The sequence below is a fragment of the Rhinoderma darwinii genome, chromosome 8 (assembly GCF_050947455.1).
Source record: "Rhinoderma darwinii isolate aRhiDar2 chromosome 8, aRhiDar2.hap1, whole genome shotgun sequence".
Lineage (NCBI taxonomy): Eukaryota > Metazoa > Chordata > Amphibia > Anura > Rhinodermatidae > Rhinoderma > Rhinoderma darwinii.
In genome coordinates, this window is record NC_134694.1 from 13,577,250 (window position 1) to 13,604,749 (window position 27,500).

General features: G+C 42.5%; 2 protein-coding genes across 15 annotated transcripts in view; one reads left to right on the forward strand and one right to left on the reverse strand.

Annotated features, from left to right (window-relative positions):
* Window positions 1-27,500, forward strand: part of GPSM1 (G protein signaling modulator 1) — a 193,290-nt gene that overhangs the window by 164,068 nt on the left and 1,722 nt on the right. For all 11 annotated transcript variants that reach the window (XM_075835173.1, XM_075835170.1, XM_075835179.1 and 8 more), the window contains 3 exons: window positions 14,121-14,280; window positions 20,218-20,426; window positions 25,555-27,500. The exon at window positions 25,555-27,500 is cut by the window's right edge and continues 1,722 nt beyond it. In XM_075835173.1, coding sequence (XP_075691288.1) covers window positions 14,121-14,280; window positions 20,218-20,426; window positions 25,555-25,749 — 564 coding nt within the window. In that variant the 3' untranslated portion in view covers window positions 25,750-27,500. The remainder of the gene's footprint in view (window positions 1-14,120; window positions 14,281-20,217; window positions 20,427-25,554) is intronic.
* Window positions 13,413-27,500, reverse strand: part of DNLZ (DNL-type zinc finger) — a 47,211-nt gene continuing 33,123 nt past the window's right edge. The window contains exons 4-8 of one of the 4 annotated variants that reach the window (XM_075835181.1): window positions 25,543-25,828; window positions 20,242-20,434; window positions 17,573-17,678; window positions 14,350-14,501; window positions 13,413-14,264 (exon numbers count right to left, since the gene is read on the reverse strand). In XM_075835181.1, coding sequence (XP_075691296.1) covers window positions 25,753-25,828 — 76 coding nt within the window. In that variant the 3' untranslated portion in view covers window positions 13,413-14,264; window positions 14,350-14,501; window positions 17,573-17,678; window positions 20,242-20,434; window positions 25,543-25,752. Of the gene's footprint in view, window positions 14,317-14,349; window positions 14,502-17,572; window positions 17,679-20,241; window positions 20,435-25,542; window positions 25,829-27,500 lie in introns of those variants that run through there. The other 3 variants (XM_075835180.1, XM_075835182.1, XM_075835183.1) reach the window with 3 other exon arrangements.

A 27,500-nucleotide genomic window follows, 5' to 3' on the forward strand; every position in this document is an offset into this window, starting at 1 on the left:
GATTTGACACTCTGGACTCTAGGAAAGCTGAGTGACAGCCCCTGTTGAAGCTGTAATAGCGGTTATATTAGTTGTCAACTCTTCTAGAAATAAATCTCAGATACCGCTGAACAGAGGAGCTGACAGAAGCCGGCGATTCTAAGCTTTATATTTACTGTGGATTTGTTTGATATGATCGGGAGAGATTGTGAAGATGCTGCAGATTCAGAGAATAGGAGGCTGATACAAGTAGTAATTGCTATTCCTCTAATAGCGATGTGTGAATTGTACAGTCATGATGCTGGACATCGGCTAGAAGCACTCGTCTTCATTTCTGTCCTCCTTACATGAGCGGGTGGCTGGTGGAGGTCTTCTTATACAGCAGGTAGTGGAGGGGTGCAGAACGGAATAACCATTTGCTATGGGCCTCCCTGGTCTGTGATACAAGTGCCAGCTCAGGGCGGGTAGGAGTCTATTCTGCCTGAAAGCTGCTGCCTGATCGCTATGAACAAATTAAAATCCTTTTGGGATGTTTTCAAATTGAAGTACTGTCTGAAGCCGCGCACTTCCAAGCTTCATTGCCCTTGTACTCTTCATTTAACATTTATTGCAACCTTCTCCAAGCAACAGCCGCTGCTGCCTCTAATTAAGGGCTCTGACCTGTTAACAAGTGGCACATTTCTGAGAAGATGTCGAGTGGTGCTTCATTATCATGTGTGGTCTAGTACTGACCTCCCGTCACATGCATTGCTGGGTTAGGCCAACCAAATACCTCCGTGACACTGTATGTTATTCCAATACAAATGACAGTGCTCATTAACCGAAATGTTCACACTGTATAACCGATCTAAAGCCTCATGCGTCCTGCTGAAGACTGTAATGTCATACTAGGTTAATGATGAGCATTAACTCCCCCAGGGGTTGTTACCCAGCTTTCCATTGATCGTGAACGCCATATAGATATGCGATGTTGTATCACTCTTTGTTCTCTGTGTGATTCTCCACAGCCGTTCTGTCATTCTATCCATGCAGCAGGGAGATCAGGATGAGCAGACATAATCCCAACTATTAAGATCATTTCTATGAAAGTAATCTTCAGACGAAACTATATTGTGATTCGTGAATATTACGGTATGTTCACACCAATGTATTATGAAGCAAAAAAAAATCAGACACAAATTTCAAGTAAAATCCAGGACACGGTGCCAGATCTGTCATACAAAGATACCACTGGCGCACGGCGGTCATGCAGCACTATTCTTAGCGTCAGGGTTAATCCATAGCAAATGTGAACAGAGCTTCACTGCAATCTATGGAGGCCTCCTGGAATTGTTTTTTAATCTCTCTAGAGATCTGCAGATCATCGCACCTCTCCAGATACATCTACACATTACAGATCATCTCACACTCAAACATAAAGACCTCTCATTGTAAGCCACTGTTGCGGAGGGACCTCTGTTCTTGTAAATGATTTCTTTCAGTAAATGCCCTGTCAGATTTAAATACAGAACTCCCGGGAATTAAATATCACATACAAAGAAATTAAGGAGTCTGCTGAATGGGGTATGAATGTGCCGGACTCTCATACTCAAGGATTGTTATAGGAGTTAAAAGGGGTTGTACCACAATCGGCTATCCACGGGACAGGTGATTATTGTCTGGTCTCTGGGGGCCCCTCTGCTGGGACCACCACTGATCGCGAGAATTCAAGTATGGGAATGACGGAAACAGCGGAGTACAGCTTTGGATAGGTGATAATTGTCGATTCTGGGAATATACCTTTAACAATACCTGCTGGGATGCAGATGTGCATATGATGGAGGTGGGAGGACATATTTTTGTTGTTAAATGTACCCCCCTCTTTAGTTTTTTTTTTTTTCTGGGAATGTCCGTAAGCGCTCAATTTGCCTAAAAGGAAAATCCTTTGTAAAGTACTTACTAATTCCTGCTGCCAGTCTCCTCAGTCCTCTCCCTTTTTTTATACAATCCAGCGTCACGAGGGTGTCTTCTATAGTGACGACCGTTGACCGCCACGGCCCGGTCTGTAGTCGTGTGACGTGGCTTTGCTATGAACCACAGCTCCAATCCACATAACATGTTGCATGAAGATGTATGAATTTGCCCTTTAGAAAACGTTTCTACAATGGACAACAGGCCTGGCCTGGGATGACTAACAGATTTTTGGCGTATGCAGTTAATGTTAGTTCCTGTTGCAATAAATTAGACAACGCCACAAAGTATCAGCAGTGTGGGCGCACCGTCCAGGTTATTTCTTTATTAATATGCCCTCTGCTCGTTATTGGTCAAAATCTCCTTAACTCCATAGCAGTCTTTTAGATGTAAGATATGTACAAATTTTTTATAGTATCCGCTTATAAGTAAGCTGTGTAAAGAGACATGTTTATCATTGTCTGCACCCATGCTGAGCGGGGCTGAAAGGAAGATGGAAAATCTTTATTATTTTAATCATTTAAAATGGGGCCTTATTAAGGGGACATGGGTGTAGAAAGACACAAAGCTCTATGTGCACTGACCTCGTGGAGCCGGCCACAGATGTAACAACTAATGTCTAAAAGTATAATCCATCTGATTAAGTTTACAAAGGCTTCAAAGGTTTACCAACTTTTCAACAAACTTTGCATAAATCAATAGTGCAAGCAAATGTATAAAACTTTGTAATATATGTTAAGTGAAGAAAAGCATTTTTCTCCATCAAACCCCCCACCCCCACTGTTCTCTGTCTGTCTTGAGAAGGGGGATTTCGCAGTAAATTCAAACCATCGGCTCACTAAGGGATCAGGTTACAGCTGTTCATAGAAGGGGAAGAAGAGAGCAGGAGCAGAGAGAGACAGAGACTGCTGCAGCAGCTTCTAGTAAGAATTAGGGTATGTTCACACGGCAGCGTCCGTAACGGCTGAAATTACGGGGATGTTTTCATTTCAGCCGTAACGGCATGTGCAGGCGCTTGAACGCCGCGTCCATTACGGACGTAATTGGCGCTGCTTTTCATTGGAGTCAATGAATAACGGCTCCAATTACGTCCCAAGAAGTGACATGACACTTTTTGGCGCGGGCGTCTATTTACGCACCGTCGTTTGACAGCGACGCGTAAATATACGCCTCGTGTGAACAGACAAACGTCAGCCCATTGCTTTCAATGGGCAGATGTTTGTCAACGCATTCAAGCCGTAATTTCGGACGTAATTCCAGGCGTAAAAACACCCGAATTACGTCCGTAATTTGGCCGTGTGAACATACCCTAATATGTCATCCCAGTGCTGCTGTTTTTCCTATGCGGTTTCAACCGTAACTGCTGTCTGTTCCCCAGGGCAACCAGATATGTGTGAGAAACTGAAAATCAAAGTTTTTGCAAAGTTGCTAAACTTTGATTTAATATCTTGGCAGCAGAACAAATGTAGACAATATCTGCGAGGGTGGGGGATGGCATATGGATCTATCACCTTCTGTGTCCTTCATTTTTAGAGATTACATGGTAGCGGCTGGTCCTCTGATGCAGCCTGTGCTGATTTGTAGGACTGCCGTATATCTTTAGATGGTTGCTCTTGGAAAATAAAAGTAATAATGTGGTATAAAAGTCAGGATGACAATGACATATGTGCACTGGTTAGAGAAGCCCCAGTGCTTTTACTGTAATTGGCAAGACTGCTGTGTAACCCACTGGAAACTCGGCCATGTTCAAATCACATTACAGCATAATGCCAGCAGCGCAACGGAGCACCAAGGCAGAACTTTCTAAGAAAAAAGGGGAGATCCTTTATGTGACTGGTAAAAAATGAGCGTCATCCGTTACACAGGGAAGAATGAGGGATGGAACGACAGTGGACTGATGATTACAGCTGCCAACCAGGCCATTTGTCACCTACAGTGTGAACCGCCTACAACCCGGAGATCCTGTTATAATGAGGCTAGACTCATTATACAACATATACGTCCATATTTATGGTCAGCCTTATGTTTGCATGTTTCTTGCCAAAAATGGTAATGGGTCCTAGCTAAGGAAAGCGGGAAAACCTTCCTCTTCCATCATCAGGTGCTGTCTCTAATAACACAGCCGAGGTCAGGAATCGGCAATGTCCAGCTATCATCAGTGTAAGAAAGAAATCATTGCTGTTTGCTCTGGATTTCCTGTTCTGACTGCAGTGTATATAACAGATGCCTTAGGGTCCATTCAGATGTCGTGGTGTGGTTAAAACTGCATCCAAAAACGGCATGTATCTTTACCAATATTTGAAGCGGTTGTTTTACCACAACCACATTGAAAACGCGATTTTTGGATGTGTTTTTTCAATTCGATTTGAACCGTACCGAACTGCAATGTCCGACTAGACCCTTAGGGTTCGCTGCTCCCGTAGCGGTGTTTTGTATGTTCTTTGTTAGTCTGGGTAAAGGACTTGGTGTGTATTGTTTGTTATAAGCATTGTACAGAGTGATCCATACCTATATTATTGTATTGCACATGTCTGGTCAACTAGTGTGATGTAATGTGGCTGACGTGCTACTGAACTGTCTGACAAACCTACCTGCGGTACCTGGGGCAGCCTGAAACCACAGGAGAAAATGACATTGCTGCAGTAGCATGGCATACTGCTGATCCGCTATCAGGGGTATAAACAGCAGTGTGGCACCAGCCTTAGCGTTCATACACAGAGCCGTATTATGGGTTCATGAGCCGCGTTTCATATGGAGTCTATTTCGGTCAAATTCTGTATGAATCCAACAGAAAAACACAAAACGTGGTATTCTCTGTTGGACTCTGTATGGGAGCATTACTTTTAGGGGATAATATCTCCATACACCTGCAGTGCACAGAGATGGGGGCAACTCCATGCACACGGATCTGGTTGTGCATAAGGTCTTGTCCACACGTAACTGAATTCTGCAGAAACGAGCAGGATTTCCGCTGTGGAAAAACCGCACCATTTCCTGTGTTTTTTACGGCAGAATATGGTGCGTATTTTGCTGCATTTTTCTCAATGCTGGGGGATGGTGACATCTCCTGTGAAAAACGCAGCAATTCAGTCCACTGCCCCCAGCAGGAATTGACATGCTGCAGTACGAAAAATATGCACCGCAGGTCAATTTCCGCTCGGAAATTTTACGCAGAGTGAGTGAGATTTGTTAAATTTCACCCACTTTCCTGCTATTGTATTCTGCTGTGTATTTTCCATGAGCAATTCCAGAGGGAAAATACGCAGCAATTCTGCTACGTGTGGACGAGACCTAAGGCTCCACAGTGACTCAGATAATCATGCAGGGTTATACCTGGGTAGACAAATATATTTATTAATGGACATTTCCAGGTGGTTGACGTGTGGTGGACATAAATTGATGATTTTTTTTTCTTTTTTGGTGAGGCTGGCTTCACACGGCTGTAGTACGGCTGCATTTTAGTGTCTGTATTACGGCCTCAGCACTCAGTTCGGTTCAGCTGAACCACTGACGTTTGAGTGCTGCGGCCGTAATACAGACGCCAAACTGCAACTATATTATGGCTGTGTGAATAAAGCCTAAGGTCTCATGCACACAGCTGTATTATGGAGCCATATAATAGGGCTGACCGTTACATAGGGCGTCCACTGTAACTTCATATTTCCAATTTCATACAGAGGTTTTTGTCTGTTGGATTCTCTACGAATTTGACAGAAAAATAATTGGCCATCAGACTGACCTGCATAATATAAACACCGAGCTAAGCTTTACACGTTTACTGCACAGAGCCGACCGCCTTGACTTCTCAGTCGGCCCTTGTGTACACAGCTGTATTACAGGTTTCTAGTCTGGCCCCAAATAGCCCCCACGCCCATTCTGTATCTCCCATCTTATATGGCGGCACCCAAAGTAATACAGATGCCATATTACGGAGCTATTGCTTTTAGAGGAGAATACCGTACAAGAGCTTTGCCATGTGCTTGAGCTCGAAGACCCTTCACATTACTAAAAAGGGGACCAGGCAGAATTGCGGGTCTTGGCATTACACTGTAGTCCAATGTGGATGACCTGCTATATACAATATATATAGTGAGACTGATGGTTATATAATATGCCACCCTCTTTCTTATGTGGCTGGGTAGAGATTGCTAACACTGCATCTTCCATATAGACATGATTTGTAGCGAATGGTTTACAGTAATTGAAGGTCACTTGTATGTGAAAGCTCCGGAGGACCCGTATCCCGAGGTCCTCATATAACTAATTCATCATGTGCTTTGTATATTATCATTACACAAGGGGATGACTGTACAATCCAGCTGTAAATGCGGATCAGCCGCTTCCCCTCTAATGAAGAGCTCCCGCATTACCCGCTGTACTGCTTCAGTGACATTCATTAGCCTCCTGCAAATGAGAAGGGAAAATCCTGTTATGTTGAAGATGGATGATGTCCCGTATTTAAAGGGTCTGCTCATTCTCCTGAAGGACCCTTAATGTTGAGTCCGTGAATTAGATGTGAAGAGGCCCAGAGAGCAGCTGACAGGACTGAAGTGGCTTTCCACACGACCAATCCATATTAATGGACACCTCTCACACATAAATATTTCTCTACTCTACAAAGGGACTTGAGTTTTTTTTTCATCTTTACTTCATTGACTTCTACCGCAACTAAAGTATAGAGGGACTTTACCCAGAAGCCTCTGCTCACACTGTAAAACGGAAGCCATGACGCCTTGCCAGATCCGTGGTACAGCGCCTCCAAACCGCGACCAATGAGACCCATTGATTTATAATCCGGTGCGTCTGTGTTTCCATCGTTTTGACTGCATGTTGCACTATTCTTGCGATCAAAAGAAAAGTAAACTTCACATGAGCCCCCTGAGGAAACGAATGTCAGTGTGAACACCGCCTCAGTAAATCGCTTAAACCGCAATTCCCTAAGATTCTCCGCAGCTTCCATAGCAGTGCAGCAGACTGCAGGCTATAGTTCATATATTTTTAAGGGCCTTTATGGCGGCACATAGTATAAGGATGTCATGCTTTATAGGATTTGTATAAAGCTGCATGCACATGGCAAAGCCGTGACCACGGAGCCTGTATAGCAGTCCCTATGGCTTGATCAGCCAGCGTACAGTGCCTCCCCACAGCACCATATTCTCCTAGATGCAATGCTTTTGGGGAGAATATCTTTGTAATACAGCATCTATTAGAACATGCCATAATGTTTTTCTCATGAATCCATGAAAATGAACCTCTGTATGAAATCAAAGGCTCAGGGAGGTACAGTATGGACCCATAGATTTGGGTGGCGTATTACAGATCAGTAGAATATGGGTCCATAATATGGGCATGCGCATCAGTCCTCTCAGTATAGTACATAGATGTGCTGTTCTCGGATTGTCACACACTAAGGATTTCTATTTAGATAAATCTGCAGGGAAAGCGCTGCCTACATTTTTGCTGCTTGTTGCTGGAGAAGTGAGAATCTCTGCTGGTATTTGTCTCCGGGTGAACTGAAAACAAATAAGTGGATCGCGGTCATTCTCACATTCCATGAGATAAATCTATAAGTGCCGAGGTCTCCTGTAAACAAAATGTATACAGACACTTGCCGCCAGCAGATAACTGGGAACACTGACATTAGGTCAGTTTTCTGCTTCATTCACTGTGTATTACCTCCTGCAGGAAGGTCGGGATTATCAGGGGTGAAGGTTACATTATTGTGAGCAAGGCGGCCAACTGTGCGATCATTTAAAGGAGACCCCCACAAACAAGTTGAATACCTCTGCGGAGGACGACCTGTTCATATCATTGCATGATTGTGATGGTGTCATATTAGGGAATTGCTATTCATGCAGCTGCTAAAGTGATGCCTCAGTTTACACTATGGGAGAGATTTATCAGTTGTGTTGTAAGGTGAATTTCGCAGTCAACGAAAATGGCGCAGGTGACAGATTATAGTTGGCACAATGTGCTGAGCATGTTTATTACATGAACCCGCTGCCTATTACATACCAGATCATGCAACCACAATGTAGCCAGACTCTTATCTGATAATGTAAAGTATTTAACATTCGTTTTGAGGGCTGGTAGTATCAGGTCCGTGTCAGCCATTCTTTCCCCGGGTTTCATGTGTACCCTTTGTTGTGAACCTCTTGTAGACCGCACAGGTGTTTTTCATTTTAATGTATTATATTGGTGTTTGGCTAAGATCAAGTGTAGTACCTGTTCTCATCAGAGATTAGTAATCATCCTGCCGGTGGAAGGCATGCCATCAAAGGGGATGCCAGGACGCCGATGATCCGGGCAGAGAACCACACGGTGGTAGGACCTGGTGTACGCATTTGGTTTAAAGGTACTATTTGTGGGTGATTGGGCAGCCACTGGATCGGGGAGTTTGAAAGCCGAAATTGCTAAGTGCCCCAGGAGTGGTGACCCTGGGATGCCAGAACTTACTGGGGGTGGCATCCCATTTGCACGCACTTGTCTTTTGCGCAGTGGCGTAACTACCGCTATAGCAGCTGCAGGGGGGCCCGTGCCACCCGCCGGCACAGCCCCCCCCCCCCATGGCCGGAGGCTCCGCTAGCAGCCGCTATGGCTGCTACAGCGCGACGCCACTGAAGGTGTTGTTTCTACAAAAGACATGCATCCCCTGTCCACAGAATAGGAGATGCATGTGGGAATCGCTTGGACGCCCAGCGATATGGAGAATGGGGGACCAAAAGTCCCCCGAAGTTCTCCATGACAAACCTCGGACTTCCAGGGTCTGTCTGCAGCTCCATAGAAATGACTTGCGCACCGGTCGCGCTTGTGCGCATGCGTGACCAGCGCTCCTTTGATTTTTATTGAACTGTGCAGACGCCGGAAGTCCGAGGTTTGTCATGGAGAACATTGGGGGACTTTCGGTCCACTGTTCTCCTTATCACTGCCAGCGATCACACATGTATCCCCTATCCTGTGGATAGGGGACACATCTCTTTTGTAGGACAAACTATAGGCTGTTTTTTTTTGGGGGGGGGGCGCTATATGGCGTTATCTACAGGGGGATTTAAGACGTTATCTATAGGGGGGCGCTGTGTGGTGGAATCTATGGGGAGGCACTATCTACAAGGGGGGGGGGGTTGTGTGATACGCAGCGGAGGGGGGGGGCTCAGTCAAAAGTTTGCTATGGGGCCCAGTCTTTCCTAGTTACGCCCCTGCTTTCACGCTATTTGAGTGCACAACTTTATTTTTCTGGCTAGGCAATAAGGATTTTTTTTTATATCTGGCGGATGTCCAGGCTGTATCACAGCGCACAATCACTTATTTATAGATTTTTTTCACTGTGTGTTTTGTCACAAGGATTTGTGGGATGCGGTACTCTTTTGGGACCCTCCCGAGGTCTAGGGGGAAGAGTCGTGTGGCTGTTTGGTTCATTCTTCTCCTGCAACCCCAGCCTCCCTTCTTCTGAGGAGGGGACATTGGGGTGGAAGCCTTAGTGTTGTTGGGTTTTCCTGAGCTTCAGTGAGGGGGAACCATCTGTCCTCGATCCTCTTAGGGCCTTATGGCTCGGAGCATGGTTATGCGGGGCCGCTCTCATTTAGGAGTAGGGCTGCGATAGACTGAATTTTTTGTGTGGAACTCCTGCACTGTTTTTGCACTTTGGGTGAAAGAAAACACGACTCGGGCTTTCAATAAAAAATTGGTGTAATACATGGTAGAGTTTTAACCCTTTCAAGACTGAGCTCATTTTGACCTTCATGACCAGCCCCATTTTCTCAAATCTGACATGTGTCAATTTATGTGTTAATAACTCTGGAATGCTTTTGCCTATCCAAGCGATTCTGAGATTGTTTTCTCGTGACATATTGTACTTTATGTTAGTGGAAAAATTTGGTCAATAAATTCATTGCTTATTTGTGAAAAATACCAAAATTTAGAGAAAATTTGCAAAAATTATGATTTTTCTCATTTTAAATGTATCTGCTTGTAAAACAGATAGTAATACCACACAAAATAGTTACTATTTTATATATTCCATATGTCTACTTTATATTTGCATAGTTTTTTGAACATTATTTTATTTTTCTAGGACGTTACAAGGCTTAGAACTTTAGCAGCAATTTCTCACATTTTCAAGAAAATTTCAAAAGGCTATTTTTACAGGGACCAGTTCAGTTCTGAAGTGGCTTTGAGGGCCTTATGTACTAGATTCACCCCATATTAAAAACTGCACCCCTCAAAGTATTAAAAATAGCATTCAGAAAGTTTCTTAACCCATTAGGCGCTTCACAGGAATTAAAGCAAAGTAGAGGTGAAATTTACAAATTTTATTTTTTTTGCTGAAATTCATTTGTAATAAAAAAAAATCTGTAACACAGAAGGTTTTACCCGAGAAATGCAACTCAATATTTATTGCCCAGATTCTGCAATTTTTAGAAATATCCCACACGTGGCTCTAGTGTGATAATGGACTGAAACACAGGCCTCAGAAGCAAAGGAGCACCTAGTGGATTTTGGGGCCTCCTTTTTTTAGAATATATTTTAGGCACCATGTCAGGTTTGAAGAGGTCTTGTGGTACCAAAACAGTGGAAACTACACACCTCAAGGAATTTATCTAGGGGTACAGTTAGCATCTTGACCCCACAGGTCTTCTGCTATATTTATTGGAGTTTGTCTGTGAAAGTGAAAATCTACTTTTTTTCTGAAAAAATATTAAAAAAAATAATATTTGCAAGGAATAAAGATTAAAAAGCACCCCAGAACTTGTAAAGCTACTTCTCCCGATTACGCCAATACCCCATATGTGGTACTAAACTGCTGTTTGGACCCACAGCAGAGCTCAGAAGGGAAGGAGCGCCATTTGGATTTTGAAGCGCAGATTTTGCTGGATTGGTTTTCAGTGCCATGTCGCGTTTGCAACGCCCTGGAGTAAGCAAAACAGTGGAATCCCCCCAAAACTGACCCCATTTTGAAGACTACACCCCTCAAGGAATTGTTCTAGGGGTATAGTTAGCATTTTGACCCCACAGTTTTTTTGCCGAATTTAGTGGAATTAGGCCGTGAAAATGAAAATCTACTTTTTTCTGAAAAAACATAGAAATGTTTAATTTTTACAATGAATAAAAGGAGAAAAATTACCCCAAAATTTGTAAAGCAATTTGTCCTGATTACAGCAATACGCCATATGTGGTAATAAACTGCTGTTTGGACCCACGGCAGGACTCAGGAGGGAAGGAACAATATTTGGCTTTTGGAGCTCAAATTTAGCTGGACTGGTTTTCGGGTGTCATGTCGCATATGCAAAGCCCCTGAGGTACCAAAACAGTGGAAACCTCCCAAAAGTCCCTTTAGGGGACTGGAACGAGCGATCATTAGGTCGCTGGTAGAATACACTGCAATACTAATGTATTGCAGTATAATGTCATTTTACAGGCTCCTGTAACAGCGCGATCGCTGTTCCTGTCCGTTAGTCCCGGGTGTCAGCTGTAATACACAGCTGACAGCTGCAGAATATGGAGCGGGCGCAGCGCGTGAGCCCGCTCCATATATAACCCCTCGCACCACGACATTCTATTAAGTCGTGGTGCGCCAAGGCGTTAATGCGCAGCGGATGGTGCAAAGTGAAAATTAAAATTTTCCACTGATATGCCATTTTAATGCACAATATATTGTGCCCAGTTTGTGCCACTGAAGACAAATACCTCATACAATGTTGAGCGGGTTCTCCCGGATATAAAATGTCATATATGTGGACGTACGCTGGTGTTTGGGCACGCTGTGGGGCTCAGAAGGGAGGGAACACCATTTGGCTTTTGGAGCGCAGATTTTGCTTGGTAACTGTTCTGTTTGGGGTTTTGCTCGTATTTCAGTTATGATGTGGGGGTATATGTAATCTGTGCGGAGTACATCAGGACATAATAAGAGGGTATAATAATGGGGTACATAAATAATAATTCACAGATATGTGGCCGGTGTCACACTGATAAATGGCGCCTGATCCTATCCGCTTTTGGAACACTCTGCACATTTTGCATCGCCATATTCTGAGAGCCAGAACTTTTTTATTTTTTCTCCAACGGAGCCGTGTGAGGGTTTATTTGTTGCGGGACAATCTGTACTTTTCATTAGTATCATTTTAGGGTACATGTGATTTTTTTTTTATCACTTTTTATTAGATTTTTTTGGAAGCAAAGTGACAAAGAAACATAAATTCTGACAATGTTTTTTGTATTTTTTTTTTTTTTTTTTACAGTATTCACTGTGCGGTATAAATGACATTGTACTTTATTCTGCGGGTCGGTACGATTACGGCGATACCATATGTATATAGGTTTTTTATGTTTTGTGGCGATTGCGCAATAAAATCACTTTGATAAAATTATTTATTTTCTGTGTCACCATATTCTGAGAGCCATAATTTTATATTTTTCCGTCAAAAAAGTGGTGTAAGGGCTTGTTTTTTGCGGGACGGGTTGTAGTTTTTATTGGTATTATTTTGGGGTACATGCGACTTTTTGATCACTTTTTATTCTATATTTTGGGAGGGTTGATGACCAAAATAAGTGATTCTGACATTGTTTTTTAATTATTTTTTTTGCGGTGTTCACCGTGCGGGAAAAATAATATAGTTTTATAGGTTGGATCGTTACGAACGCGGTGATACCAAATATGTGTACTTTTTTTAACATTTTCATTTTTTTCCTATAATAAAAGACTTATTATAGGACAAAAAGCATTATTTCTTTTTGTAACTTTTATAACTTGTTTTTACACTTTTATAAAACTTTTTTATTACTTTATTTTTTACTTGTTTTACTTGAAGCCTGGCAGCACTGATCGCTGCTATAATACATTACACTACCTCGGTAGTGTAACGTATTATAAACTGTCAGCGTGACGCTCAGAGTCACACTGACAGGGAGCTTATGAGGACCGGCCTCTGGCTGGTTCTCATAGGCTGCTGTGCATGGCAGACCCGGGGGCCGTTATATGGCCCCCGGTTCTACTTTTTAACCGACTGCAGCACCAGCAATCGGTCCCCGGGAAAGTTTGTTGTAGCAACAAACTTTCCAGTTTGTTATAGCAACAAACTTTCCAGTTCGTTGCTACAACACACTTTCCCTGCGATCACATGACCGGGACCTGAACTAATCAGGTCCCGATCATATCTCCGGGAACAGAGGTAGGTGATAACAGCGCGATCCGGGTGTCAGCGCTACTCTGAGACACCCGGATCGTGCTTTTAACACCCACCGTGAATTCACGTCGGCACTGCACAGAGCCCAGCAAGTGCCGACGTGAATATACAGTGGGCGGTCGGGAAGCGGTTAAGCACATTGTTTTTCTTCAGTCGCTGTCTAAAATAGGTATTGTAGATTGTGGTGTATGGGATGTGATGAACGAATGTTTATTGGTCAGAGATAGTAACAAAGTACATTAGACAAAAGGGACCTCCTGGCTGGGTCAGCAATTTCTTGCAGTAAAAAAAAAACACCTCACATACGCCAATTTTTTTTTTAAAGTCATTTTGGTACAGAATTTAAAAAAAAACAACAAAATACTGTGAACTGAATAAAAAATGTGAACAGGGATACAGTTTATTTTGGATAGGAATTTTTACTATAGACCTATCACCTGGAGATGCCATAAATGTATGAATATTGGGAATCTGAATGCTGGGACCTCCACCAATCCCAAGTAAAATGTCCAGTCCCAGTAAAGAAACGACTGTGTATGGTCAATCTCCATTATGAGAGAAACTATTCCAAGATGGTGGGAAAATCACTTCAAATATTTCCTCCATTCAATAGTCGTTCAGGCTGCAGGTTCCCCAGTTCTGTTCTCTGATCACCGGAGATGTAACCAATCTGTATGATGTACAAAAGAGCGAACCAGAGGATTCATGTGACCATCTGCGGAGCCAATCATGTGATCCCCCTCAGCCAGTCAGTAAACATGAATACAGTCTTATGGCCTCCTGATAGGGTGTTAAAGGGATGCAACGGCACCCACTATTTTGCAGTTATGAGAACATCTACTTGAAACCCTAATTTAAAGGGAATATGTTTTGCAAGAAATCATTAATGTGAGGAGCGGCCCCGGCTCTCATCAATATCACTGTAAGGGAGAATCACATGCAGCACTTCTGTAGCAATAGCCCTGAAAGAGCCAAGGAAATCCGTATTAAATGAGCATCTTTGTCTTGCAGAAAATCAATCGGGCTCCTTCTGATGAAGAATGCTTCTTTGACCTCTTAAGTAAATTTCAAAGTAATCGGATGGATGATCAAAGATGTACGTTAGAAGAAAGCCAGAGCGGAGGGACGGAGCCCACGGCGACACCTGTGCCAGCACTGGAAGACCGGATATGTAAGTCAATATTACAGCTACAACACCGCCATTGTTCTGCCAAATAAAATTCACAAAACGCTCACGTACTATAATTAGGAAAATAGACAAAAAATGTCCTTGTAGATACAGGATGTTCCCTGCGGTGTGTAGTCACAAAGTGGAGAAACCACGTCATAAAATACAGAGAAACGGTCACGGTAATGCCACAAGTTACTGCCTTCTTTTTGGCGGATTTTCACCTATAAAATCATGTGGTTAAACTGGTAATTCATAGTACAACCGGACAATAAACCGTAATCATTTTACAGTAAAAACTTGCAATGTTCTAAAATACAATTTTTTAAATCTCTGCTTGCTGTCAGTGAATGAGATAATGCTAAATTACATCGAGAGGTTGGAAAACCGTAAAGACACGATAAGTCTTTGAGCTGAGATATTGCTACAGTGTATTCAGTCTAGACAATCCTCTGTGAGCCGAATTCATCAGCAGCACAAATCTCTCTCCTGTCTTGGTGGTGCATTATAATGTATCTGTGCCAGTAAAAAAATTTCCTTTCCATGCTGGAGTCCAGACAGTTTAGCTCACAGAGGATTGTTTGGATTAGGGCCTGTTCACATCACCGTTCGTTTCTGCTGAGGGGTTCCGTCGGCTTAACCCCACAGCGGAGAGTCAAACTGAAACCTCTGCTTCCGTTTCCCTCACCATTGAACTCAATGGTGACAGAAACCTAGCTAATGGTTTCCGTCTGTCACCGTTGTGACAGGGTTCCTTCGTTTTGACGGAATCAATAGTGCAGTCGACTGGGGTTAACCTGACGGAAACCTCAACGGAACCCCTCAGTGGAAACGAACGGTAATGTGAACAAACGCTTAGAAAGAATTATTAAAGAATACCCAGTACTAGGTCAGTACAGGTTTTGAGCGTCTAGAATCAAACAATAATGTTTCTAGTCACTGACAGCAAACAGAGATCTTGAAAATAATTGAAATACAAAATATTCCAGGACAATAATCCTTGTAAAATAAAGGCAATTTATTGAAAATCTATGTTTTACAGGCAGGTAAAAACTTCAGCACCCAAAATAAATAACTCCTATATATTGCAAAAAAAGAATAGAAAATCTTTATTAGATAATAGATATCAAAAGAATATATAAGAGACCGGTAAAAGGATCATAGACAGAGAGAAGAGCTCACCTCGCGTAGCCATTTCCCTCTCCCCCCCCCCCCTATATTTGTATAATATAGTGGTGGGGTTATGTAGGGGGGGGGGTTGTTCTGTTGACCACCAGGTATTCACCAGCTCATGATCCTTTTGATAGTCTGTATTATGTACTGTTGATATTTATTATCTAATAAAGATTTTCTATTTGTTGCAATATATAGGAGTTATTTCTTTTGGGTGCTATGTTCCCTTTGCTTTTGCGTGTAGGTTGCCTACTTGTATTGTGGGGACCCCATCACGCCTTTTTTTGGTTTCGTTTGAGGTTTCTTGTAGGTTTACAAGGTAAAAACTTCAGACCAGATGTCGCTTACGTGCTGTGGAAATGAATCCTTATGTATAACATAGCTTCCAAACACAGGACTGGATCTAAATATCCTGGTTCATGTGACCTGGCATAGGGTCTATGCACATGTGTTTGCGGAGTACGTTGTGCATACGTGCTGGGAAATCCTCCCAGCACATCTTCCGAAACTTACTCGTAGCCCGTATGGGCCAGGTGGATGCCAAGAGTGTCTTTTTTGCACCCTCCACGCTGGTATACCTTTGTATGTCATAGTTGCATACGTTTGAGGGTTTGATCAGAGTTTTACATCAGGAGCATTAACGGAGGTCACAAACAAAGTGTGAATAAGCGCATAAGGGGGAATCCACAGGCTGTAAAACTGCCGCAGATTTAGTATATGTTTATATATAATAAATACACTTACATCTTTATATACTAAATAGTGCCTATTATGTTACACAAGTCACATGATCAGAACCCGGCTATTTAAATTATAGCTTAGAAAATCCAATCCAATGCTATGATTAAAGGGTGATGACCAGCTTCTGGTTTAGCACTTTCTGTGATGGGAATAATTATTTGAAGGATTAATTTCCAAAACATGTGTGTGGCTTCTGGTGCGGTGGGAAGTTCTTACCTGACTGTCATACATAGATTTTCAATTTGGTGCCTTTATTTTACGTAGTTAATGGTGCTGGACTCCTTCCTTAAATATCGGTTTCATCTTGTGCCTTTGAATACCACATGTCCGTGCACTCGTGAGGGCCTGCATTACCCAAGTTAGACCTCGTTCACATTAGCGTCAGGTTCCGTTTGGCTTTCCGTTCATCCGTTCTTCTGACGGAATGGATGAATGGAAACGCGAAACGGAAACTATAGCTTTCATTTGCATTACCATTGATTTCAATGGTAATGCTTCTGTTGCAAATGGTTTGTTTGTTCTTTGCAGAAAAACAATAGCGTAGTAGACGGCACAATTGGTTCAGCGAAAAAAACAGAAACCTTACGGAACGGAAACAAACTAAAGCCATTTGCAACTGATGCATTACCATTGAAATCAATGGTAAGGCAAACGGAATCGATGGTTTCCATTTGGCTTTCCGTTCATCTGTTCCTCCGACGGAATGGATGAACGGAAACAGATGCTGATGTGAACGAGGCTTTAGCTGCTCACATTAAACTGCACAACCAAGTTAAGTTGGTGAATTTTTCTCTTCTTTCAATATGGCTGCAATCACCGCGCTGACGTAGGTTGTCATTTACGCTGTGTTCACATCTGCGTTCCGTTCTGCTCTGTCATAGGACCAGAAGAATACTGGAATCGCCAGATCCATCGCATGGCGGAAATCAACAGTGTCCAATGGCTTTTGTCTGGTTTCCATTGTTTTGATGGACAATATAGTGCAGCTTGCTGTGCTGTTTTGTCCGACAAAAACAACGGAATCTGTGACTGAAGCTCCTAACTGAGCCTACCAGGCAGATGTGAACAGGGCTGAAGTGGCAAGTTTGTCTACATGAGCAGTAATACATCCCCATGTGCTGTATAATTTACTGAATTGCATGACAAGAGCTTCATAAATACTGAAGTATGTTCTGCTGCCCTGTATTCAGTTATGTGTATGCCCAAAACTCAAATATTTTCTTCTTCAAACCCGGGCTGGTAGTAGTGGCCTCCTGAGCTTCCAGGTCATGTCAGATCCTAGATTGTCAGCCTACAACGGATTCCTTGATCTTAAAGAATTTCCCAGGTACACACAGGGTTAATGTGATCAGATGCCAGTATGTGACAGCAATATACTCACGCCAGTGTTCATTGTCACATCACAGTTCTCATTAGTTGAGCGCAGAGACATGTCCGGATGTCCCGTCCCCGTGGCCTCCCCCTCAGCTCTCCATGTACTGTCATATCTGGAGAGAAGGGAATCAAATCACTAAGAGACGGGATGCAGCTCTGGGGCGCGAGTCAGGATGGAGCGACACGACCAGCTGGGACCTGCTGCCGCCTGTCACAGTCTCTGCTGCAATGACCACTGTGTCACAGAGTCCCATAGCCTTATAGATAGAAAATATAACTGCAATATTAACCCCTTAACCATTGGTGACATTATTTTGCACTATCCTTAGAATTCATTTGATTTGTGATCGATTAAAATAAGTGATTGATTTTAAATGCATCCAGAGAAACACCAACAAGTCAAATCCATTCACCCAATGAATCTTAATAGCGGGGGGATCTGGCCAAGGCTCTAGTGGATTAGTTTCCTGATCGGTAGGCTGGAGTGGAACAACATATGACATTCAGAGCCCAGCAAATGTACAACACAGAATTGTTTGTTTTCTATCACTTTAAAAAGGCAATTGAAATGGACAGTTCCTCTATTGCAACGTGTAAGAAAATGGGGGGGGGGGGTGCCTGATGAGCCTGAAGGCTCCTATGCCACTTGAAAGCGCACATGGTGGGTGAGGGGGGGGGGTTACAGATTTCAGTGGGCCCAGGACCTCTAAATTACACCTCCAGGAGATGTTATTTTACTGCTTCCTATTGAGATTATTAAATATGCAGAACTAGAGGAAGGAGCAGCAGTGCTGCTGCCAATAATGATCCTGGTGATCAACCTAGTCATGTGAATCCACTGATCGCTGTAGGTCCAGCTTCTCTGTGTGGCTACTCATTTCTATAACATGGTGCTCAATCCAACAAATTGGTGACCTCAGACCCTGCCTTGGGTCTGCCAGAGTAGTAGTCACGCTTTGCAATGGCTCTCAACTCCGTAATGGATGGGATCAACTTCTATGACTTCCATATGAGAAAGGCGTTATGAAGATGGCAGTCACAAGCCCTTCGGGATTCCGTTGGCACAGAGATGCCAGCTATATAATAAAAAATAAATAATGAAGCTGCACTTTACAGTCACAGAATATCAGGATTCACACCATTGTTCTACTCCCATCATTCTCAGCGTTTCTGGTGATGAAATCTTTCCAAGTTCTGGGTTTTACTTTCCCCCAAGCATTGTGACTTGAGGAGAAGTTGCAGGGGGATTTCACAGTAATGTACGGTTCTGCTGCAATAATAGTATCTGTTAGCCTTGAACATGTTAGTACCGGTCACTGCCTAGCAATACCTACAATAGAAAACTCGGAATAAAGGTTTAATTACCCACAACGAGCAGTAATCACTGGTGTTATGTCACTGAGTGTGAGGAGGCCGCACATCGCTTTACATCTTAATGCAGCTAATAATTGAGGGGAGGGCTGCTCCGATTATCCCCTTCACACCATCACTCAGCCACATGGGACAAGGGGTGTTTATATCACTTACAAAGCTAATGAGAGGAGACAGAGGAAGCTGAACTGAGGGATTCTGGGAATGTGTAATAAGACCATCGCATGCCCTGTAATGTATGAAGGGACTACACAACTTAACTTTGGGAATTCTCTATTTTTGGTAATCCGTTCTTCATCGATGGTATAGTGAAGGGGACATTTACCTTCCATAAAGCCTTAGGTTGTACAGCGGATCACTACTACAAGGGTCATGTATATAACGTAGAGCTGTCAGTGATCACGTTCACAACGTCCATGTGCAAGCAAATGTTACACAATAAAAGCAACTATCTAACGATTTAAAGCATTCCTAATCGCCATTTTGTTCGGATTAGTTTCTTAATATATCTTTATAGTAGTTGCAGCTATAAAGCGGTTTTTCTAAAACCGAGCTTTAAATCTCTTGCATAGACAGGGTTAAATTAAACTCAATAATAAAACCGTATGCAGTAAGCGCCCATAATGTGACATGCAGGCAGGCCGCATTTTACCATTCATTTCTATGACTATACAGGGGATTTGGGGCTTTGACTGCTATACATATATGAAGAAATGAATCTGCACAGAATGTTGGGCTTCAATATCAGGCACGTTATCGTGTTCTGTGGCCCCTTCATTGAGTGGGAGGTATAAAGTGCTGTGGAAGTGAAGGTGCACCTTTAAACCTAATTCCATACTTACTTTGATCACCTTGCATTGCATTGTTCCTTTTAGAAACAAAAATAATTGGGGTGCTGTGGAAGGGAGAGGGTGAACAGCAGCAATGATGGAGACTAAATTCCCCAAAGCGGTGTCATTTACTGTCTGCCTATAGCGGTCACAGGATGAATCACAGATTATACTGTGCTCACTGCTGCCCCCTGATGGGGGAAGTAAAGTAACAACTACTCGTCTCACAGTTGTCACTTTTCAAACCCATGCAGCTGGTGGCCGGACAAACCAGGCTGAGTATCTATGCCTACACCAAGTACTATAATACTGCCCCCTATGAACAAGAATATATGTATTTTAAGAGCAGTAGAACTTTCATACGTGACTGGCATTGTTCTCTATCAGCAAGTTGTGTTATCCAGTATGTGTCCTGTATATCAGTTAACCCCTTATAACTTTAACTTTATAGCTGCTTCATCGTCAATGGCCTCACCTCAGACAGAAGAGTTTTTCGATTTGATAGCCAGTTCACAGAGCAGACGGCTGGACGACCAACGGGCCAGCGTGGGGAACTTGCCTGGTTTACGATTAACGCACAATAATATGGGTCATCTGAAAGTAGAAGGCGATCAGCAGGAGCCTGGGGATGAGTTCTTTAACATGCTGATGAAATGCCAGGTGAGCACCTGTAAAAGTATCCATGTGCAGAAGTCAACACCTCTCATAGTTAAATAGTACAACATAAGGCCACAGATTAGTACAAAAGCACTGAAAATACTTTCTGCTTGTCAGCAGCCATCTTGCTTTGTTAAAGACATAACATATATTGTACAGATTCTTGTGGCACAGTGCCCCCTAGTGTTATTTGGTAATTCCTCTCTTTATAATAACGCATGTATCTTATAGTAAAGCTTTGGTTAGTAGCCGTTCATGTACGTCGAGGTGAATAGTAATTTCGCGCTTCGTGCTTTGACAGTTAACCGCCGAGCGGCGGTTAACTGTGCAGGGTGTCTGCCCTGCATTCCCTGTTGGCGATCAGCGGCCCATCGCTGATTTCGGCAGTTAACCGCGGCGATCGATTGCGATCGCCACATTTAAGGAGTTTAGCGGAGATCAGCAGCCCCTACGTGAAATCACGGGGGCTGGCGATGGTACCCATGGCAACCGGACACCAGACAATGGTTTCCGGGCTGCCATGTACAGAAGCCTATTGGAATAGATTACACTACGTAGGTGGTGTAATGTATTCCAGCAGCGATCAGAGCTGCAAGTCTAAATGTCCCCTAGTGGGACAAGTAAAAATAAAAGTTATAAGTTACATAAACAAGAACTGCTTTTTTTCCTATAATAAGTCTTTCATTATTGAAAAAAAAAGTACACATATTTGGTATCATCGCGTTCGTAACGACCCCAACTATAAAACTATAATATTATTTTTCCCGCACGGTGAACACCGCAGATAAAATAAACGAAAAACCATGCCAGAATCACTTATTTTTTGGTCACCAGCCCTCTCAAAAGTCGCATGTACGCCAAAATGGTACCAATACAAACGACATCCCGTCCCGCAAAAAACAAGCCCTTACACGGGTTTTTTTGACTGAAAAATAAAGTTATGGCTCTCAGAATACGGTGACACAAAAAATTGTTTCTTTTATAAATGAGTTATTTTATTGCGCAAACGCTGCAAAATTTAAAAATAACGATATACATCTGGTATCGCCGTAATCGTACTGACCTGCAGAATAAAATATAATGGTAATTTATAGCCCAGGGTAAACGCTGTAAAAAATAAATAAAAAACATTTGTCAGAATTGCTGGTTTTTGGTCAACTTGCATGGTGAAAAATGGAATAAAAAATGTACAAAAAAAATCGCATGTACCCCAAAATGGTAGCAATGAAAACTACAGATTGTCCCGCAAAGAATAAACCCTCACGCAGCTCCGGTGGAGAAAAAATAAAAAAGTTCTGGATCCCAGATTATGGCGATGCAAAATGTGCCGTGTTCCAAAAGCGGATAAAATCGGGCGACATTTATCAGTGTGACACCGGCCACATATCTGCAGATTATTATTTATTTAGCCCATTATTATACCCTCTTATTATGCCCCTGATGTACTCTGCCCAGCCTACATGTACCCCCACATTATAAACTGAAATACCAGCAAAACACCAGAGCTACTACCAAGCTAAATCTGTGCTCCAAAAGCCAAATGGCGCTCCCTCCCTTCTGAGCCCTACAGCGTGCCCAAACAGGCGTTTACGTCCACCGATATGGCATCGCCATACCCGGGAGAACCCGGTTAATAATTTATGAGGTATTTGTGGCACAAACTGGGCACAACATATAGTGCACTAAAACGGTACATCAGTCGAAAATTTTAATTTTCACTTTGCACCATCTGCTGCGCATGAAACCTTTCGCGCACCATGACTTAACATGTTGTGGTGTGGGGGGTGATATATGGAGCGTCTCACGCGCTGAGCCCGCACCATACGCTGCGGGTGTCAGCTGTGTATTACAGCCGACACCCGGGACTAACGGACAGAAACAGCGATCGCCCTGTTACAGGAGCCTGTAAAAATGACAATATACTGCAATACATTAATATTGCAGTGTATACTACCAGTGATCTAATGATCACTGGTTCAAGTCTCCTAGGGAGACTATTTACTTTTGTTTTTACACATTTTATTTGTTATTATTAGTGGAAAAAATGTAAAAAATATTTAAGTACAAAAAAAAAACCTTTTCACATTTTTTCTCTAAAGTAATGTAAAAAAATACACAAAATTAGTATCGCTGCGTCTGTAAAAGTCCAAACTATTACAATATACCATTATTGAACTCGCACGGTGGACGCCGTGAAAAATAAAGAATTTAAAACTGCAAAATCGCTGTTTTTTGGTCACCTTGGCGCTACCAAAAAATGGTACCAATAAAAACTACAGCTCGTCCCGCAAAAAATAAGCCCTCACACCACTCTGACGGAAAAATAAAAAAAGTTATGGCTCTCGGAAAGCGGTGAGGGAAAAAAGAAAAAGCAAAACATGGATCAGTCCGGAAAGGGTTAATTACTTTCTAATGAAAAAGCATTTATGACCACATGTGGGGTATTGCCGTACTCGGGAGAAATTGCTTTACAAATGTTGGGCGGCTTTTATCCTTTGTGAAATTGAAAAAATTCAAGATTTTAGTGGAAATAATGTTGATATTAATTTTCACGGCCTAATTCTAATAAATTCTGCAAAAGACGTGTGGGGTCTAAATGCTCACTATACCCCTAGATAGATTCCTTAAGTGGTGTAGCTTCCCAAATGGGGTTACTTTTTGGGGGGCTTCCACTGTTTTAGTCCCTCGGGGGCTTTGCAAATTCGACATGACACCCAAAAACTATTCCAGCTAAATTTGAGCTCCAAAAGCCAAATAGCGCTCCTTCCCTTCTAAGCCCCGGTGTGGGTCCAAACAGCACTTTATTACCACATATGGCTAATTTATGTAATCAGGAAAAATTGTTTTACAAATGTTGGGGCGCTTTTTCTCCTTTATTCCTTGTAAAAATGTAAAATGTCTACGTTTTTTCAGCAAAAAAGTAGATTTTTTACCTTTACAGACTAATTCCAATGAATTCAGCAAAACAACTGTGGGGTCAAAATGCTAACTTTACCCCTAGAAAAATTCCTTCAGGCATGTAGTTTCCAAAATGGGGTCACTATTGGTGGGTTTCCACTGTTTTCATCCATCCAGTGCATTGCAAATGCGACACGGCACTGAAAACTATTCCAGCAAAATCAGAAATCCAAATGGTGCTCCTTCTCTTCTGAGCCCTGCTGTGGGTCCAAACAGCAGTTTATTACCACATATTGGGTATTGCTATAATCGGAAGGAATTGCTTTACATATGTTGGGGTGTTTTTTCTACTTTAGCCTTGTAAAAATTTCTATGTTTTTTCAGAGAAAAGCAGATTTTCATCTTCACATACTAATTCAGATAAATTCCTTGAGGGTGCAGTTTCCAAAATGGGGTCACCTTTGGGGGGGTCCTTACTGTTTTGGCACCACAAGACCTATTCAAACCTGACATGGTGCCTAAAATATATTCTAAAAAAAGGAGGCCCCAAAATCCTCTAGGTGCACCTCTACTTCTGAGGCCTGTGCTTTAGTCCATTAGCGCACTAGGGCCACATGTGGGATATTTCTAAAAACTGCAGAATCTGGGCAATAAATATTGAGTTACATTTCTCGGGTAAAACCTTCTGTGGTACAGAAAAAAATGTGTTACAAATTAATTTTGGCAAAGAAAAATGAAATTAGTAAATTTCACCTCTACATTGCTTTAATTCCTGTGAAACGCCTAAAGGGTTAAAACACTTTCTGAATGCTGTTTAGAATACTTTGAGGGTGCAGTTTTCAAAAAACACGAGAAAACAATCTCAGAATCGCTTGGATAGGTAAAAGCAATCCCAAGTTATTACCACAAAGTGACACGTCCGATTTTAAAAATCGGCTCAGTCCTGAAGGGGTTAACATTAGGGGATTGTTTTTGCAATACATGATCATCATTGCTCTCGAGGTAGTGCGGGGTCTAAGCAGTGCTCGCTGCACAGATTTTCCATTGCCATCTAATGATCAGGTTGCAGCATTCTGGGAATTGCAGGGAATTTCTGTGTGAAACCCTTTCATTAATTCTCAGGGATGATCATTTGCCTGTCAGCAGTGGCTACAGAGCTCACACATCAAGGAAAGATGTAGCACATAGCAAAGAAAATCTGCCGTCAGCCCCCTCATCACTTATTCCTGTATGACTGAACATGGCCAATCTCGTATTGCAGGTTTGTTGCAGTCACTTTAATGGTGAGGAGCTGCAAAACCAGACACCGGCCGTGGCACTTTTTTCTAATTCTGGAGAACCTCCTTTTACAGGATATGTACATCTTTTTAAGCACATTGTTTTTTTATGAAATGCATGTATTTAGTGTTTTTAAGAGACTTTCAATATAATTTTTATTTAGCATTGTTTTTACATTTTAAAGATACATCATCTATGTATCCTGTCATGCTGGACTGACGACTCGGCTGAAAGCTGGTCCTGCGTGTCTATGACATATCTAACATACTGAACAGTCAGTGAATTGACCGAATCGGCTGTGACAGAACGATACAGCTTCTATCGTTCCGTCACAGCCGATTTGGTCAAATCACTGACTGTTCAGTATGTTAGATATGTCATAGACACGCAGGACCAGCTTTCAGCCGAGTCGTCAGTCCAGCACGACAGGATACATAGAGGATGTATCTTTAAAAGTTTCTAAAAACCACAAAGTACATTAATTCAATAAAAAAATGTTGTGTGCATAACCTTTAAACTGCTCACAAAAAAATGATGAAGAGGCAGGTGGTAGGTCACCAGCATTACCTGCTAAAAGACCCTAATGTTTTGTAGGCAGACGCTCTATGGAGTGAACAGACCATAAATCAGCAGTTAGATGTGGGCTGCAATGTTAGAAAATATAGGGAAAATCCAGTTGAAATTATCTCTTTTCCAGAATGACAGGACTCGCGCCCCTTCGGCACTGCTCAGACACAACAGTCTAAGCAAAGGAGCATTGGAAACCATGGCAGTGTACATAGAAAGATGTGTTAGGTTTCTAGTAACAGAAATCTCTGGGCAGTGCCAAAGGTGTTTGATTTTTCTAGAGAGCCCTTTTGTTCTGAAAATCAGACCAAATCACAGATTTCAACAAGTGCGTTATTTAATTGAGTTCTCTATTCACAAATTGTCCTTCACTTACCTGTTTCTATAGTCTTCAAGGATAGACGACCAAAGATGCGCCCCGCCGGACCCTCTGCCCAGAGGACCCACAATGCCTGACGAAGACTTTTTCAGCCTCATCCAGAGAGTTCAGGCCAAGAGGATGGATGAACAACGAGTAGATATCCCATCCAGCCAAGAAGATGGTGAACACCAAAATAATCAACGGAGGCCAAACAACAGCTAATTGTTAGCTCTTCTGCCCAGAGATAGACCTGCCTTTAACAAAGGGAGCAAACCTCCGAGGATCTGACTCCACGTAGTATCTGAAAGCAAAGAACAACTTTTGAATTAAAAATCTGTGTATTTGCATAGCTGAGGCAAGTCGTTAAACGTATGTGAAATATCCAAGTGTCTTCGGCCAATCAGTAAATTACCAAGGACCTTCCATTCTTATAGGACTTTTTTTGTAGTAGGCAGCACCGGGAAAGAATCTGCGATAGCAGGAAATGTAGTAATAGAAGCAAAAAGCAGCAGATTAAGGTGGACAATGTTTGCAGCACAAGCCGACCTCTGCGCAAATGTTATACAGACGGGGGTGTTATGGACAGGAGTCTCCAGCCCCCCACCTGATGGTGTTACTACTGTATGTTGTAAGCGGGTAACAGTGTATGGCAATATTTACTCTGGACCAGTTAATTAATGGCCTTATTCACTAAATGGCAATAATTACATAGGGATATTTTTGTAATATATTCTTTATGGAATTGAAAGAACAAATGAGACATCGTATCATCTAGAACGTGCCATGTCTGACCTGGCAGGGAACAGGTAACTACCATGAGCGTTCCAGCATTAATATACAAGGCAGCTGGGAGGTGATGACCTAGATTTAATGCCGTTCAGTGAATGAGGCCTAGAGATTGCAAGCTACAAACTGCCATGTCTCATTCTCCAGCGCTGGAGCAATCTGTCACACGAGGTCGTCTCTAATCATTAAACAAAGGAACGCTAAGCATTTCTTCAATGGAGCGAATCAGAGCTGAGGAGTCCAAGCTCAACCCTCTAGTGCAAACAGGATAAATGTCCCTCCACACCATGGTTGTAACTGATGCAGCCATGTCATTTTCAAAACCTCTGCTTGCTGACAGTGAATGAAAAAGAAAATCTGGTTACCTTTCAGAGGCTGAAAAGACCTAATACTTTACCTTGAGTGAACAGTTCTAGTACTCAGCCGTGCAATCTACTTTGAGCTAAACATTGAACACTGTAGCAAACTATCAAGAGAGGAGAGACACTTCGGATACTGCACTGAAAACACAGTACAGAAATATGCGAGTGAATGGGGTTTTACCAAACCTCATTCACACATGGCATAAAGAATCCATGCTGATTTAAGGACTTGCTGCAGATTTTCAAAACCACAGAACGTCCTATATTTAGCAGATTTCTTATTGCCGCATATTTTCTATGCAACGGGTGAATGCTGAAAGGGCTTAAAAAAATTGTGCAGCAACTTCTTATGCTGCAAATGTATTTAGCTCAAAGAGAATTACCTAGACTGGATACAATTGTATCCAGTCTAGACAATACTCTGTGAGCCCCCTGGTAGTGTGCTCTAAGGTATTAGTCTGGAGTCCAGGCTGTTTTGCTCACAGAGCATTGCCTAGACTGGATACTATTGTATTCATTTGAAAGCAGGACTAGGTCTGTACAGGTTTTCAGCCTCTCGCTGTAAACAAAGGTGTTCTCATTCACTGACCGCAAACCAATATCTTGAAAAGGGTGAGAAATTAAAACAAAGTATATTAGATAGTTGTAAAACGTTTTATTTATACAATGATTAATCTTGTTAAGGCTTCGTCCACATCTCGACTACTCGATTGATTCCGTCAAAACGACAGAACACTGACACAAACGGAAACCATTTGCACCGAATCCGTCACCATTGAAATAATTTGTGTCTGTCAGGGCTCCGTTCCGACGAGAAGCTCCCAC